Raw genomic sequence first — 18,046 nt, 5'->3', positions numbered from 1 at the left:
GAATAAAACGCGCCTGGTCTATTGCCATGTGGAGATTTGAAGATGCGCCGCTTGCAGCGTGGAGAAGAGGCGATTGGAGGGATCTCAAAATGCCCTTGCGGCTTTATCGTTCACGTGACTTTCTCCAGCAGGGGCTGATGCACTGCTCTCGGGTGACGGAATTCTGAATGGAAGCGTCGACCATAATTGGGACATGCGTGGGGAAGCCCTGAACCTGGGTGGAGTTCGAGAGCTCAGCTCACCAGACGATGACGACCCTCGGGTCATTCTGTGTGACCCTGCTGAGATACATTCTGTACTGTACCGGTGTCTGGTTGTACAGTAACAATTTGAAAGGGGTCAAGCCGGAGAAAAAACCGAAGTGAAATGTTTGGCCGGGTAGCAAGATCAGCATTGCCCTTTACACGCCGCGCTGTGCGCTAAGTGGCTATTGGGGGCAGTAAATGTCACTCGCTCCGTATCCCCCCAGACTGCGCCAGGCTCTGGGTTCCCCGTTCGGGTCCTCACGGCGCGATTTGAGTGTCTAGGAGGAGGCGGCGCCTTGGTCGCGACGATCTTTCGGAGCTCACCGAGGACATCGAACTCTCGTGTCAAGTTGTGCCTCGTGCCCACAGACATGTGCGAGGCCACAACGACGCAGCGGAGCAGTCTCGGCTGCGATCCCCTCTCGCTGTGACCTGCACCTGCTCCCGTGCGGCCACTCACGGCGTCGGTCGTCACCACCCCCAGCAGCAGCAGGGCTCCCTGCTGAACAGCGTCCATCCACCTCGGGAGATGTGTCTGCGGGTTAGCTCAGTGGCAGAGCTGCTAACAGGCAGATCAACACAACCAATGCTATCCATAATAGAGGTGATTTGGGGTTAGATCGCGTAAACGTGTGCCGTTAAACCCGCCACCACACGGCGTGTGCTGAACTCGTACCGAGTTGTCACGTTCTGTGTCCCTGACGAACCTTACCGAGTGGCTGTGTCGGGTGGTGGCGGCTTTGACGACACACACTTACGCGATCTAACCAGCCAGCTGCTGCCACATTCTCTCAAACCCAGTTGACGGCGACCCTGGGCACAGGAGCAGCAGCGCAGTGCTCCGGGAACTGCTGCTCGTTTGGGCGGCATTGCAGCTGCCCCCCATCGACTTGTAAGCAGCTGCCCCCCATCGACTTGTGGACAATGGCCAAAGTCCTTCGCCCCCCCGCCGCCCCTGTCGGCTCACACCACGTGCTCCACGTGCTGGGCCGCGCGTTATCTGACGACGACGACGTCGACGTGGGGACTTTGAGCGCCTGAGACGACGTCGCGGGTCCAACCCGCGGGGAGGCAGCGGGAGGCGCCACGAGGTCCCCGCACGGCGGCGGCCCGCGGGCCACGTGCGCCTGGGGGGGGGGGCTCGCTCGCCAGGGGGGGGGCCTCGCTCGCCAGGGGGGGAGGGCCTCACCAGGGGGGGGGGCTCGCCAGGGGGGAGGGGGGGCTCGCTAGGGGGGGGGGGGGCTCGCCAGGGGGGGGGAGTCGCCAGGGGGGGGGCCTCGCTCGCCAGGGGGGGGGGGGCGGCGGTGTCGCTACTCGGCCGCGGGGGCCCTCGGGACTCGACGTGGATCGATCTCCCGGCGCGAGCAGAGAGCCCCCCCACCCACCACCCCCATATCCCCCACCCTCCCACCCCCCACCACCCCCCGTGGCGTCTGGCCGTGAACCGGCACCGGTTTTAGACTTGGCTGCCTCTGCTGATGATGAGACGGTAAATGTCGAAATGGATCATCCAGACTGCTCGTCGTGCTGGTATTGCACCAATTTCTGGTGATGGAGGGAAACCCCTGTGACTACCAGATATGCCTCGTGACTGAGGGATGTGTAAACACATGCCCTCGTGTGTGTGTGTGAGCGGACAGACGCAGCGTGTGACGGAGACGCTTTGCTTACCGCTCAGTTGGCTTTACCTGGTAAAATAAAATAGGTGTTTAGTTTATTCCGTGATGCACACCACGTGGACAGGGGAGGAGCGGTGGCGCAGTTGTTAACGCGCTGCTGCATGAACCCGGTGACCTCTGCGTTTCATTTCCCGACCCACGGGTAACATCAGTGGCGAATGGCGGCGGTTGTTGTTGTTGTGTCTCTGTGTGCGTCTCTGTGTGTGCGAGTTTCTGTGTGTGCGTCTCTGTGTGTGCGTGTCTGTGTGCGTCTCTGTGTGTGCGTGTGTCTCGGTGTGCGCGTCTCTGTGTGTGTCTCTGTGTGTGTGTCTCTGCGTGTATGTGTGCGGGGGAGCGGTAGTGTAGTAGTGGTCAGCGCTACGCTGCGCTACGAACCCGGCGACCCGCGTTCGATTCCAGCTCGCAGACACTGGTGACGATTATCTGAACCGGTGCTGGGCCTCCCCTAAGTCGACTCAGCCTCAAATGGGTAACTGGTGCGGTGAGTAAACATCGCCAACTGGGGAGACAAAGGCGGCCGGGTGGGCGTGGTTCTGGCCACCCACCCCCTCGTGTGCCACAATGCCGACGGCCTTCACAGGTGCTGCTACTCGCTAACAGCACTTGCCCCAACAGTCTGCTATGGCTATTGGGGGCATCTTTGTCTTGTCCCTCACGCCGTGACTCCGTGCCTGCAGTCAGGTCGACCGAGTGACCGAGTCACACTTTGTGTGCAGGAAGTCACCAGCGGTTGTCGTGTGAAGAGATTCGCCCCCGCCATAGGAATGTAGAAATTTCCACCACTGGCTCTGCAGGGCTGCAGACAGGCGCTGAGCCTCAATGTTTCGTTGAGCTGAATGTCGCCGTGGCTTTTCGAGTGGTAGATGTGCATTGAGTGTCTCCGGTTGCCGAGCTTCATGAATATTCGCCATAGATGGATTTATCAAGTGGCTGGGGGTTGTTAAAATAGGGGGGGGGGGGCAATTACCGGTAACCGCTTGAAACCCTTGTTATAGTGGTTACCGGTTTGCCGCACATAGAGCGTTCATTTCATCTCGGAGTGCGGCACTTCGGCTCAGACGCGAGAGTAAACCACAGCCACGCGGTGAGCCGGCACCAACAATTTCCCAAGCTCTGCGGTTCTCTCTCTATTATCGGGCCACTTTCGCCCATAAGACATCACGAGTGTGCCACCGCGCCTGCAAGGAGTGTGCTCGCACGTGCCGCGTGTTGTCGGGGGCCGCACGAAAGGCCACCAGGGGGCCGCCGGGGCCTTGCAACCAAGCACACAGCGGCGTGGAGCGGCCACCGAGGCGCGGGGAGTCGCCACTTGCGGGCAGACCCCGGGGGCGGTCGCCGGGAATCTGCTCGGGCCCGCGGGGGTGTGCGAGTGGACGCGGCCCTTGCGTAACGACTCCCCCCATGGCGTACACGTGCAACACATGACCGCGATGACGATCGGAAGTTACCGAGGCTCGCTCAGCAACCCCCACGACCAGCACGGCGTGTGGTGGCCTTTGTCCAGCAGTGGATGAATGTCTGTCGGTCATCCTGACGACTTGTGGTGGTGGTTGTGATTGCATTGCGATCTCGCTGCACTCAGTGGAGTGGGTCAAAGTGTCCGCCACACGCAGCCGCGTGCAGCTCCTCCTGCAGCTCCAGGCGACCCAGGCGGGTGCCAGTGGCCCCGGTCGGGCCACAGGCGGCGAGGGTTTGTCCGCCGCTCCTGGGCGCCGCTCTCCGCGTGCTGCCGTGGGCGGCGCGCAGCGGGGCGCCTCCTCCTCCTCCTTGTTGTTGTTGCTTTGAGCCGAACTCGCACCAAGAATCTGATCTCGAGATCGACTTTTGCCGATTCTAAGAATAATTCCGCATTTCCAAGAAACGCAATACAGTGGAATGGCAACCATACGGTACAGTTGTACACCCTTAAAGCAGAACTCCGCTCTGAACCTCGGCCCACAATAACCCTCGACGCAAAGACTCGGCCGCGAGTTGCAATGCAATCACGGCGGCACTTTCACAACGCATCTTGTTGGGACCGTGCTCGAACTCGAGAGCCCGATGCGAATTCCACCGACTCGCAACCAGCTCCTGGGCCGGCGTCGATATTACAGACCGGCAGCAGCCCGAGCAGCAGCAGATCCCGAATGTACGACTACCACATTTCTTTGAGGCTCAACGACTGATTGTAAGACTATCATAAGGCTACTTACCACCTTTCGAAAATGTAAAGTTGTTTTGAAAAGTGTAAAAATACTTGAGATTTTATTGATGTGGACAGGCAATATATGGATACCGTATATTTCCTGCGTACATGTTGTGTTTCTATGCAAGTTGTTTTGTTTAAGTTTTAACATCGCATGAGGCTCCATATCTTAAAGGGTCCTTGCCTATAACATCGGACAGTTCACCAACACTCATGCGACCAGAACTGCTGCTAAGACACTGCATGTCAAAACAGATCCACAGTTGCCTTGCGCTGGACCTCTGCTGATGAAATGCACTCCTAGAACGATGTGGGATGGATTGTTTAAATTCGACAGGATATATGAAGTGCACATCGTGTACTGATCTCGTTTTATTTACATTCTCCATAATGACGCTGATTATTATTGTCTTGATGTTGTGAGAGTATATGTACAGAACTCGAGGCCGTTTTGTGGCCTGTTTAAGTTGTTCATACCACTGAACATTGATACGAAAGATCAAGGACATACCTGTGAACTTTTATCAAAGTACTGCAAGTATTATAGCGCTTACATTTGAGTTAAAATAAAACACGTGGGAAGCACTAAAGCCATCATTACACCGCAATAAACACCGGGGAGCCTTCAGAATCAATCACCATCAAGACGCAACACAAGTCACGAAGTATGCGTTTATTTTATACTGCAATTAAATCAAATTGCATGGAAATGTACAAAATGTAATATACTTACTCTTTACAGTACCATTACACTGTAATTTCCCTGGAATTCATATAATTTTATTTAGAATATATACATCACTGGAATTGAACAGATTCGGTCATTTAAATACCACTTAAACAAAAAGGAAATGCGCTCATGAGGGCAAAACGCTGAATAACAAAGACGACTGCCGAGTAATAAAGTCGGTCTACACAGACGATGTGACTACAACGTAGACAAACCACCACAGAGTCAAGGTCGCTGCCCACGACTCCACCGTTGAACAGCAGAAGCAGCAGTGGCAGCAGCAGCAGCTCTATGCACGCCACGTCGAGTGGGAAAGCTTGGAGACCGAAGACAATCGTTGTGCCCTGAAGTGCGTTGGGGTTGAGCAAGACGCGGCCGGAGGGACGGCGGTCGGCCACTCACAGGAACTGCTTCGCTTTCTGCGGGGCAGCGGCCTTGCAGGCCAGGTCCTTGGCCCGTTCCGTGGCCTCCATGGCCGTGGCCTTGAGCGAGCGAGCCGGCGGGTCACCTGCCGGAGGAAGCCGGGAGCTCAACGCTGGAATTTTCGTCCGTCCAGGGAAGCGTGAGCGGGCAGGACGGGAGTGGGACAAAGGCAGAGATCGACAGATGGCGAAGAAGGAAATAAGAGAATTGCAAAAGCCATAAACAAGTTGTTTATATTAGATGAAAAGACAGCATTTATACAGATTCTGTTGTGTCCCAAGTTCAATGAGACCAGTCATGGCAATTAAACGCCACCATATGGGGATCTAAAGCTCTCTGTTATTGGTCTACCAATAACATATTTATTTATTCCAGTGTTTATCAGAGTTTCATTGTGATGATAACTCGGTATAATTACTTAACTTTAATTAACTGCTGTACCATGGTATCCAGTGTTATCTGACCACAGTATTTACATTTTAAAAGTCGATTTTGCAATCAAGAAGATTTCCCGGGCTCTCGCACCCCGCCGAGCACAAGCCATACTCTGCGGCCAATACAAGACAAGCCACCCGCCTTGAAGCCTTCGGCCAATTCAAACGCCGTTGCCTTTGCAGCACCGTGTGGAGGTGGGCAAGGGACGAGGGTGGTGGCGATCGCGTGGCTGGCACGGCGCTTCCCCGCTAGGACCATCTCCCCCTTCCGTGCGGCTGCTTCGCCGTGCTCGGCGAGCGTGACCGCGTGCTATTTTTAAATGTCGCCCACCGCTTATGTCCCTTTATAAAACATATCTGGACATCAACAATGGTAAAAGTCTTTAAGAATGTGCCGACTGCAGACGGAGGGAGCAAGGACAGACAGGGTTGAGAGAGTAATCAAGGAAGGCCGCAGGGTGTGAGAGACAAGACTTGCGGTGACATCACAGGACCCGCATTGGCTCCCCGATGAGCCCCAATGGGCACAACAAGTAACACATTTCGCACGACTCCTGTTCAGGTTATACATTTCCGAAAAGTCGACCTACAGTGTGTTTCAACGAAAATTTTAGTTGGGAAAAAAATGGGTGTTAAAATATGAATAGGTTAATATGAATTACACAGCGTGTCAAAATGGAATCCTGAAAATATTGATTGTTGAAATATGTAAAACCCCAGTTTCACTCCCCAAAACATTCTAATAAGATATCGTTCAAATAATGCAGTCATAATAATTATAATATTCTAGTTAGGCAGAAGTAGGCCCAAGAAAATATTAACTTGCAGTTGCAATGTATAAAGTTAAATATCAAGAAATGTATAACGCATTTTGTGTGATACTATTTGTACATCATGCCATGCATTTTGATTGAACATTTTCGCGCATTAACTTGTTTTTATCATTAACGAATGTATAAATAATAAAAACCTTCAATACTACATTAAATTCCCAATCTAGTAAATAATTATATAACTTATGTATCATTTAGTACAGAATCAGATCTAACCGAGGTCTTTCTGGCTGTGAGGCCACGCGAATGTTACAACAGCGCCACCCCACCGCACACTTTATAGTAAAGTAAGACACGGTTCTAAGTACCGATACGTGCTTCCCTATAGATGCACGGCGAGGCGGCAAGCCTCCGCTGTTAGCGAGGGAAGGAGGCGTCTGTGAAGTGCGTCCCCAGAGCGCCCTCTAGTGCCGTCACGTGGGAACCACTGCTCGGCAGAACTCACGTGCACGTGGGAGGAGGGAGGGTGGGTCGAGAGTGGATAACAAGAGGAATGTTCAGGGAGACATTAGTCTGTGCAACAGAGCTCCTACCTCCGTGGTAGCCCTCACGCTCTAAAGATGATAGCACAGAAACCAAATATACTAATAATTATTGTTACTCATCACAGCTCAGCGCATGGATAGGAATTTAAAACCCCGCGATGGAGGCCACGGGGCCCTCAAGCCAGAAGCGGGCGGTTGAGACGTTGGAAGGGAGCGCTACTTTTTATTTAAAGACGAAATGAAACGTGGAGACCTTCGTTTTGACAGCAGCAAGGTACAACGCTGCGCCCACCGACTTGGGTTGCCTTCCTGTGACGTGACGATTCACGAGGCGTGTGACATACCTTGCATGCTGGTCAGGATGTATTCAAAACCCTTCATTGCCTTGGAAACGTTGCTTTTGAACCTTGCGATGCCAAATTCCTGCCAGGCGACAAAGAAAAATGCAATGATTATGAAAATGAAGGATGTAGAGAACACGAACCTATAAAACAACGCTTGAGACAATGTAAACGACTATGCCCTGAGCAATAACACACATGATAAACACACGCTCTCTGCCAGAGTCGTGGTGGTCTCACACCCATACACCTGCTGGCCACTTAGCAGCATGGCGGATTGGGAGAGAAAAACTACATTTCAGGAGATCCATCAACCCTGCACGATTCTAAGAGCGGGATTATGGGGCATGCACCACCATTCCTGGACAGAAACCCCACTTTCGCTAAAAGGGCCCATTACTGGCCTCAAATCTTTTATGATAAATTGGCTTGCAGGTATATTTGACGTGTCCTTATCTAACCTGCTTCCGTTCACTACCCCTACACTGCTACCACTACCCCTATCAGTACCCCTATCACTACCACTACCACGATCACTACCCCGATCAGTACCCCTATCAGTACCCCTATCACTACCCCTATCACTACCGCTATCACTAGCCCTATCTCTATAACTACCCCTACCACTGCCCCATACCATCCTTCACCACTCTCGCCTGTCCTCCTGTCACCATAACTACACCACCACTTTTAATAACCCCACTTTATTTTAAGCATTATCATCTTACATACAATTTTATAAGTGTTGGAAATTGTCTTGGATTAAGGCGTTATATACATCTATATAAGATCTGTTTACACGTGTGCAATAATTCCCCTAAATGTATTGAAAAGTAATTAGTCCATGCAAACCTTTGTTTTACTAACATGCATTTCACGTTTCTTTGACACTCTTTTAGAAGTCTCCTGTAGTGCGGTGGATTTTGCTACGATTTCTGTTTGCGTCCATGCTGCAGGCGTCTTCATGTTCCTGCGCTTGTCGTCGTGGTGGTGACCCAGGTCCCTCTTGCAAGTGAGACCTCTCCTGGTCGCTCGAGTTCTCAAGAAACCGCGGCGAGACAAAATAACCTGGAAACTATCAAGTGGCTGTGGATGAGGCCTGACCTGTATGGGGCGGGAGAATCCATAGACGCTGGAGCAGATCCAGGCCTGCCGCTTGATCTGCGTCCAGCCCCGCTGCTCGGGGTCGATGGTGTACTCACAGCGCTCCTTCACCACCTGCAGCACAAAGACCCCCCCCGTATAGCATTCACACACTGTTGGGGCAAGTGCTGTTCACCGAGCACCGATTAAGGCTGGCACAGAAAACCAGGGATGGGTGGCCAACACCACGCCCAAACGCCTTTGTCTTTCCAATGCTGGTGTGTACACACTGCACCAGGTAACCATTTAAGGTTTAGTCAACCCAGCGGAGGCCCAGGACCGGTTAAGATAATCGGTGCTTGTGTTGGACTTAAGGTTGCCGGGTTCGTAGGGCAGCGCGCGAACCGCTACACTACCACTCCCCACACACGTACAGTTGCCAATCGTACTTTACACTGTAGTGACACAAAGACTTTCAATGAAATGTTGACTTCAAACTTTCGTGACTGCAGCAATTCATATTCTTTAGTTCTTTCGGTAAAGACACGTAGATAGAAAAAAAGTAAATCAAATAGAAACTACAACGTTTCCATCACAGCACAAGCGGTAGTCTTCAGGAGGAAAAAGGGGGGAAAGTCACTGAAGGAAACAGTTTTTAAATATTTCAAAAATGGGCGTGGGACAAGCGCCCTGTTGTCAGAACGAAGTGGGCGGGGCTTAGGTGCCTTGGGGTCAAAACGAAGTGGGCGGGGCTCAGGTGCCCTGGGGTCAGAGAGTACCGAGCTGAAGCACGGAAAGGTGACAACATACAACAAGTTACGACTTGAAGTGGTTGATGACGTCTTGCCAATGATTGCCGAGTTTGTACCCATCCTCTCGGTTGAATTGTGTCTGTATATCTGGATGGCTTAATGAACGAATCTTTGTTGATAGCCAGTGGGCTTGCAAAGTACCATCGTCTTAGAGAAATCAATTTCGTCTGAGCCCACCACATTAAAACAATGATCAGCCACGGCAACAGTATTTGTCCTACCGTGTTTCAGATCTGCCTTACGCTCACGAACACGGTTCGAGACATGTCGCTTAGTTTCCCCAATGTAACTGCTGCCCCAAATACAGCTTAGTTTGTAGACGCCGGGATATTGCATGTCAGAGATCTTGTCCTTCACAGATGGGATTAGATCATTTATTTAATGTACTGTGTTAAATCGGACCTGGATCTTGTGTTTGTTCATGATTTTGGAAATCTTTTTGGTGACCCCTGCTATGTATGGTAAGGTGATGGTTTCAATTGGATTCTCAGATGGCTCCTTCCTCACTGTTGGGGTGATGGCTTTGCGGATTGTGTAGTCAGAGTATCCATTCGCCCTGAGAGCGTGGTGCACGTGTTTTAGTCCACTGGTTAGGTGTTCATGGTCGGAGATACATCGAGCTCCATCCACCACCATCCATCCCAGAAGAATTCCCTCATCAAAACTCTACACCATAGAGCTCAATGTATCTCCGACCGTGAACAGTTACATTTAGGAAACTAAGCGACATGTCTCGGACCGTGTGTATGTACTCTCCCCGTTCTGCATGGGTTTCCTCCGGCTTCTCCGCAATGCGGACCGTATTGGGCAAACATCTTAATGCTGAAAAATTACCTGCAAATTACTCAAAAGCGATTACACACAGCAGCAACATCGCCCCTTACTGCGAAAGCTTGGCAGGTCCATCGTGAGAAAGTCTTGAGATGCAGCGAGGCTTTCGTGGATGAACCAGCCGAGTAAGAATAATAAAATAATTCTAGGGACATGGTGGGATGCAAACGCATCACAAGGTGCGGGGGGGGAGCACACCATCAGGCGCGTGTGGTTGACGTTCCTGGTGAGGGTGATGAGCCTCTGGTTGGCGGCGTCCATCACAGAGTCCTCCAGAATGTAGACGTGGCGCGGGGCGACGTGGAGCGGCAGTAGCCGCTCAGCCCACTTGGGCAGGCGGTTCGTCTTGGAGAGGAGCCGCCGCGTCAACAGCTTCTTGTCCTCCGTAACCTCCCGCCAGAGAACATCCTCCGTCAGCACGTGCTTGCTGCGAAATGCCAGGGACGTTTGGTCAACGTTGGCGAGATGTGCGAACCGCCGAGCGACAGATGTCGTTTACCACTCGTCGTGGGCTTCGCATGTGGACTCCACAATGAGCACCACTATCAAGAGCTTTGATATCCATCCGCATGCTTTATGGGGTAAAATACAGGAAAGGAACTCTGCTCTATGCAAATTCAAACGAATACATTTTGAGCTTTAACTATTAAAAAGGGAATGTTTGGTCACTACTATCCATTTTTTTTTTACAATTTTGCACACTTACAATGCTTAAATAATGTTACCAAAGTCTCAAAAAGGTATCACAGGTAAGTGTGAATACATGGGGGTCTATGGATTTTAAATCTAAATCTAGATTGAAAACTCATTTTTAACTGCTCCGATTAGCGCGGTTGGCTACGTACGGTGTGAAATAAGTTCGACATTATACAAATACTCCGCACACTGACATTGCGAAGTTGCATGCTCTGGCGAGAGGCTAGGCTTGTGGGCCATATGACAAATTCAACCCTCAAACTCATGCAGATGACGAGCAGAATGCAAAACTGCCAACACCCAGTGTTGGCAACTCCTTAAAGTGGGAAGTGGTCCAACAAACCTCAGAAAGTTTAACACGTAGACTTTCGCAAACAATATCATCCATAATACAGTTTTTTTTTTTGGGGGGGGGGGGTAGATCGCGTAAATATAAGTGTCCTTAAACCCACCACCTCCAGACACACCCAAATAGTAAGTTTTGTCACGTAAACAGAACATGCCAATTCGTCACTAGTCCGGCACACCGGTGTGTTGGAGCCAAGCCAAAACATTTACAATCAGAGTACGACGTTTCGCTAGTAATTTCAACTAGCTTCATCAGGTGGACAGCCAGATTTGTGTAGAAGTCCTCCTGTTTCATTCCTTTAATGACACATTTATATTTACGCTATCTAACCCAAAAAAAACCTGTATTATGGATTGTGGTCGAGAAAGCTTACGTGTTCAACAAACCTCAAATAGCTTATATATATGCCTTAAAAAGGAAACAAAAAATGTCACCAGACAGTTTAAAGAGTATAACACAAAGACAACCGATGCAATCTCCTTAATCCAGGACCTAACCCGTAGGGTTACACCTCGGGAATTCCAAAAACTCTCAAGACATTTGGCGACAATCGATAGATTGGTCTACGCAGCACCGGAGTGAGATCCGCAGTTAAACTTCAATCGCCACCATTCCTGCGAACGCCGTCTGAGCTGCTGTCACGCGATGTGCAAGATACACACGATGTGCACGATGTCACACGATGTGACCTGCCAGTTGTACTCCGCTGCCTTGGGTGGCCTCAGAGCCGCACGCACTCCCGCATGACGAGCTATCACATCAGATCGCCTTCAACAGCCGCCAAGGGCATTTGAGTGAAGGTGCTCTTGGCAGACAACTCAAGCCGCCGAGGGCTGCGAATCCAAATCCGGCCAGGGGCGGGCTCAGCCCCATTATCCCTCCGGGGTGGCGGAACTGCAGATTCGGGCGACGGCGGCCCTGCTCCGCACGAACTGGTCCCCACGAACTGGTCCCCGGCATAGGAACGTGGAAGTCGAACTGCCGCGTTACTGCCACCAACAGAGGCGATGCTCGTTGGATGCGAGGGACACCGGCTGAGTGCGCACTGTAGAGGATTACGCGGGGTCCCAGGCCAGGCAGCTCGGCTGTAAGCAGCTGGCAATCCCCCGAGATTATCAATTACAAGCCTGGTTTGAGGATGGGAGGTGGTGGTCCATTCAGCCGATTATCCTCCAGTTTGTGTTCGATAAAATGAGTACCGCTGCATGGGGAAGTCAACGGTGGTCAATATAGAGGGGTAACCTCGCCCCCGCCATGAGAATGTGGAATTTCCGCCACTTTCTCTTTTGAGCCGGGAATCGCGTCCGCTTGTGACAGGACGCGCGCGGCACCTGTCGGGGTTGGCACCTGTAGGGGTTGGGGTAGCGCTGCCAGAACGCGGCGAACACGTGGTCCCAGGAGCTCTTGAGGATGCCCAGGCAGGCGTAGTACTTCACCATGGCGGCCGCTGCTGCCCCTGGGGGGCTCTTGAGGCGACGTCTGCCGAGTCAGGCGGCTCCGCTCCGCATCTGCACAACCACAGGACATGGGGGGGGGGGGGGGGGGGGTCACGGGACGACCTTGGCAGGCCCCGGGTCCCCGGGGCTCGCGCGGTCCCCCGCGTCCCTCACCGCGCGGCTCCACGACCCGTCGCCTGCGCGCGGGTAACATTCACAGCAGCAGCAGCAGCAGCCTCCTCGCACTTGTCGCCATCCCTCCCTCCCTCCCTCCCTCCCCGCACGCGCGAGGAGGAGGCCGCGAGTTCGGCAGCCGCGTGCAACAGGAGCCGTGCAGGGGGTCTGGCAGCCCCCTACCGCCCCCAGCCCCCCAGTTCCCCACCATCCCCAGCCACGCCGCCCGCGAGCGGCCGGTGGCACCCCGCGGGCCGCCTGGGGCCGCCTGGGGCCTAGCGGCCAGGCCGGGGGCCGCCTCGCGAACTTTCTCATTCAACTCCCGCGCGCGTCTCCCCCTTCGTGCTCCGCTCTCTGGGCCCCGCGCCCCGCGCCCGTCGCTACCCCGAGGAGGAGGTGGAGGAGGAGGAGGTGGCGAGTCGCCGCCCGCGTCGCCCCCGACCCGTGGCGAGGCTCCTGCAGGAGGCGGCGGCCGCGCTGGACGGGAACGCGGCAGGCGAGGGAAGGCGGCGCGATCCACGATTCCCGCGCACGACTCCGCCGTCGCACGCGATTCCTCTTGCCGCGATTCCTCCCCCCTCACGCACGAGACAGCCAGACACGATCCACGATTACCGCTCCAATCGATTCGTCTGAAGAATCTCGATTCCCTACTCGATGATTCTTCCACGCGTGACGCGGCCCGGGTTGTTGAAGTCACCGGCGGGCGGACGGGAATTACCGGTACGAACCGGTTACAGGTTAATTCCGGTTACCGGTACAAACTGTACAAACCGGTTACGGGTTTGCCGCATCTGTGGAAACGTACTGCAACAAACTATACAGTTTTAGATGGGTAACTGACAAACCTTAAAACTACCAGTTCCTCGCTTTCGGTAACCGGTTAAACTGTGACCGTTTAACCGGTTACCGTTTAACAATCCGAACCCTCCACCGGAGACCAATGCGAGCTGGGTGAAGGTGGCGCCCCACTTATATATATAAATATATAATAGAATAATAAACAGTTCAAAAGTTAAATGCGTTTTATTGCTCATTTAAGTTGTTTATCAATTCGGTAAATATCAATTTAAGCGATACCTGCGCTATGAAAAAGGGCCATTGCCTGGAACGTCGCCTGGAGTGTTCACTGCCCTGAGAGAGAGAGTTCACTACCACCCGACTCCAGCTGTCTGTGGTTTCGGCCCAACCACGGATGCAAACGACAGGCACAAGAGCCCGTTGTGCTGAACGTGGATTCTCACGGAGTGCTCCAGCACTCGTGATACAACGCCTGGTGATGACAGCCCCCCCCCCCACCATCTGTGTGACCTTTCACGAAAAAGCCATCGTAATACATGCGGCTTTTCACTTAATTCAGCATATTCCGACTTGAGCATTAGAAATGTCAGTTTGATTGTCACGTGATAAACCCTCCTTTTCGGGGCATATAAAATGCGTATCCCTGCTCTCGATGGATGTGGGTATCATTAACTTCAGGAGTTCTGAAAGTCATCTTCTGAGATCATCCTCTGACAAAGTGGTCCACTGCTCGCTGTAGTTTTAAGTGTTAATGTATTAGTCTCAGTGCCATCGTTGAGGAACCGCAGACAAGATGGAGGGCAGTGCCCAGGCAGTGAGCTGGTGATACCAACAATTGGCCAAGTTCTGCGGTCCTCTATATATTGAGATGTTTTCAGCCAATGAATGAGCGTGTATATATGACGTCGATAGTGCGTTGAGCTCATGTTTTACATAAGAAAGACACTGGGAAGATAAGACATCAATCAGTTTGAGATTCCATGTTTTTATTTCAGTCACATGCAAATGTTATTAACGCAAGTATGCTCCATGTTAATTATTTATCGCAGTCTCTCTCCAGTAGGGGGTGCGGAAGAGTTTGATATTGAGCAGATGGCATCAGCTAACAGCGTACAGGACCTGTCAAGTAACAACTCACAGCGATGCGGTTAAGGTCAAGGCTATGGATCCAGTTAATTGAAACTGCTTTTATACCAGCGTGTATCTTCAGCGTGTAAATAACTAGAAACCCCCTTGTCCTCGTCCATATGGTGCAACTAGCCATGCCATTAGTGGTGGTCCGAATGGACACGGTTGAGATGCCCAATCATCTGCTGCTACCCCGCGCACAATCCTTTCGTGATGACGGAGTGGGCATCTGGCCTCTTTCAAAACTCAGTTGCCCACGATGGCATGGCAGTACGCAAGCGAACAAAGATGACCGTGAGATGAACACACGTGGGATGAGCGAGTGGCAGTCTGGGAGGAGGGACAGACAATGCAGAGACGAACAAGAGGTCGGAATTGGGCCGGGCCAAGTGCTGTATGCGAATCGAGCATCGCAGCAGTTACTTACATGAAGGACTGCGAACAGTAATGCTTAACACGGCCAACGCGTGGTGGTAGTTTTAGCCTGCGGAAATAAAGTTCACTTGTTACGAAGTTTCCTTTGCACAACCAAATGTCGCTTTGGCACCAGTCGAGGCCACGCTCCCTCACCCTATGATTCTCGCGGTTACGGTCCCCCCCCCCCCCCCATAAGAGTAGCTGAGCCTGGCAGGATGGACGCAGCGCGGTGTAAGAGCGGCTTCATCTCTCCAGCACATCACACGGCGCGTTTTGAGGTGCGTGAGTTTGTTAAAGACGTGCACGGCCATACATGACGCATTCGCCAGCGTGCCCTGCAGTGTCCAGGGCACCCCACGTGTCTCCTGACCCACGATTAATTGACCCCAAACAGGTTTTACCCTTTGCATATTCATTCATGTTTTAAGTAAACCTTACAATACTTACAAATATTACGGTTTAGAGAATTAAATGGGGGTCACAAGACATCTGGACCACGCTTTATACGACACCGGCTTCAGAATGCAGGTCACTACCCTGACGTGCTCCAGCAGGAGCCAGATGCCTTTCACAAGCCTTCGTTTTAGAACACATACGAGTCCGGTGAAGCAGTTGGTCAGAAGTGATCTTGACACGTCCGCCCCGTGCAGTGCGCATTCGCGTGTTGGATAGACATCCGGCAGCAGAGCCGTCCTGCGTAGCGAAGAGGGTGGCGGCAATAGTCACGACCTGGGGAGACCGATCGTGCTACCGGACTGGACCGAACGACCCGGGGGCGCGGTGGGGAGAGTGGCTGGCGGTGGCCACTGTGGAGGTTGTGCACTGCCAAGGGGGGCGGAGAAGGACTGCTTCGTTTACAACGGCCTCCAGTAACTCGCGTCGGCACATAGATGGGCGTGAGTCCACGTTGCTTCAGCAAAAGACAGCCGCGGCATGCCTGGACACAGCGATGCAGTCTCCGAATGTGTCGTCAAGATGACCGTTGCAGTGGCGGTTTCGCTGGTGATTATTGCCCACGCGGCGCCTACCCCAAGACCAGCCCACTGCGTGCCGGCGTCCTGGTCTAAACTTCCCAATAAAAAACAGAGTTATAAATACAGTTGCAAGTGTGACCCCCCCCCCCCTGACTGGCAGATAATGCACAGCGACAGCTTCCACTGGGGGTGCCCGAGGCTAAGCCACGTGACCAGAATTCCCCGCCATGAACAGACCACAGAGTTTGGGCGATTGTTGGTGCCAGCTGCTGGCTGCCTTTGTCTGTGGCTGCCATATCGAGCTGGTGGTGCCATGGCCCCCTCTCGCCAATGGCCACTCTGATGTTCTGGGTGCGTGAGACTTTAGGAGGGCCAGGATGTCAGGTCACCCAGTTTCTCAACACATTCGACGAGCCCATCTACCCGTGACGCCCTCTCTCAACTTGCCCCTCTCACCTTGCCCTCTGACCTTGCCCCTCTGACCTTGCCCCTCTGACCTTGCCCCTCTGACCTTGCCCTCTGACCTTGCCCTCTGACCTTGCCCCTCTGACCTTGCCCTCTGACATTGTCCCTCTGACCTTGCCGCCACCACTTCTCGTGGCGAACGACTCAGCGAGAGAAGACGGTTTGCCGCACGCTTCACGCAGCAGCCGCCATCGTCACCACCCCCGCCTCTCCATGGGAGCCTGTCCCAGGGCCACGTGTACAGCACTCGCATCCTCGCCGTGGCCTGGTCAGGCCCAGCGGTGGTGGGCAAGCCGTGCATGGCGACACACACGGGTGGACAAATCGGCAAAGTAGACGACAATGAACTTCTAGCGATTGATGGTGTGAGTACTTTATGTGCGTCATGTCCACAGTACGGTATATTACAGGTCAATTGTCGGTGAAGGTTTGTGGGTGGACGGCGTCGCCCGTTGAGATCCACGTGAATGGATCTCGGAGCTGGTGATGTGGGCCCCTGCTGGTCTCCACGTCAAGCGCTGTCTCGTCTACCGGTGCCCTGCGACTCTGCGGACACCCTCACTCACGGTCAGGTTTAGCCAGGCAGCATGCAGGGCCATTGGAAGTGCATATACAGCGTTGTACAAAGAAATCTGCTGCTAATTAAATTATATACATATGTACAAAATATAATAATTTACTCATTTCTGTGTAATGTTAAACATTGTTTTGACAACTCGCTATCTAGAACAACGAATATTCATAGTGCTTTTTAAAGGAATATAGCAGCTGCCTTGATACTTTTTTGAAAAATAAATGTTCTCCACGAGCAGCACACGACGCGCTAGACAGAGGTAGGGCAGTGCGGGGACCTGGCACGCAACGTCGAATAGAAGCCGACACAGGGCCCAGTCGCACATTGCGGGGCCCACACTCGTCTCACGAGTGCACCACGAATCCACGACACACACACACGTGTACACACACACGTGTACACACACACGTGTACACACACACGTGTACACACACACGTGTACACACACACGTGTACACACACACGTGTACACACGCACGTGTACACACGCACGTGTACACACGCACACAACGCGCACACACGTCTACACACACACACAACGCGCACACACGTCTACACACACACACAACTCTGCAGCTCCGCACGCCGTTCTTCTCGATGGACACTGCACGTGTACACACACACGTGTACACACGCACACACGTGTACACACACACACACGTGTACACACGGCGCGCAGGCAACAGGCACTGTACGCCTACGCATCGGACACGGTTCGCGGCGCACGTGAGAGGCTTCACAGGGAAACTGTTTCGCACAAAGCCACAAGGCACCGCGCACCGTGCCACGCCAAGGCGCACGCCGCGTTTAGCACCCGGTGGTGGTGGTCGTCTCACTCTGGAGAAGACCCCGGCGCGAGCCACGGCGTGTCCGCATGTGTACCACGGAGTACGAACCAAACACATCCAATCACACGATCCAAATACCATCCAAACATATCGCTTCCGTAAG

General features: G+C 53.0%; 1 protein-coding gene and 1 long non-coding RNA gene across 3 annotated transcripts; one reads left to right on the top strand and one right to left on the bottom strand.

Annotated features, from left to right (window-relative positions):
* Nucleotides 1–4,767: 4,767 nt before the first annotated feature.
* Nucleotides 4,768–13,282, bottom strand: PRELID1 (PRELI domain containing 1). Of its 2 annotated transcripts, none has more exons than XM_061552775.1 (6): nt 13,121–13,282; nt 12,474–12,634; nt 10,280–10,508; nt 8,460–8,573; nt 7,359–7,437; nt 4,768–5,374 (listed from the first exon to the last, which is right to left on the bottom strand). In XM_061552775.1, exons 2-6 carry the CDS (start codon nt 12,563–12,565, stop codon nt 5,238–5,240), a joined length of 651 nt encoding a protein of 216 aa, XP_061408759.1. In that variant the 5' UTR covers nt 12,566–12,634; nt 13,121–13,282; the 3' UTR covers nt 4,768–5,237. The 2 variants fall into 2 exon arrangements, with proteins under 2 accessions (XP_061408759.1, XP_061408760.1); XM_061552776.1 differs by having other exon boundaries at nt 4,768–5,347; nt 13,121–13,280.
* Nucleotides 13,283–13,412: 130 nt separating this feature from the next.
* Nucleotides 13,413–18,046, top strand: LOC133343300 (uncharacterized). Its single transcript, XR_009755237.1, has 3 exons — nt 13,413–13,459; nt 15,284–15,360; nt 16,670–18,046. It is a non-coding gene; the product is annotated as an uncharacterized LOC133343300 (long non-coding RNA).

Source organism: Lethenteron reissneri, chromosome 17, assembly GCF_015708825.2.
Source record: "Lethenteron reissneri isolate LAM-NWPU_2019-01 chromosome 17, ASM1570882v1, whole genome shotgun sequence".
Classification (NCBI taxonomy): domain Eukaryota; kingdom Metazoa; phylum Chordata; class Hyperoartia; order Petromyzontiformes; family Petromyzontidae; genus Lethenteron; species Lethenteron reissneri.
Note: the sequence above shows the minus strand (reverse complement) of the source record. Positions and strands in the feature narration are given on the sequence as shown.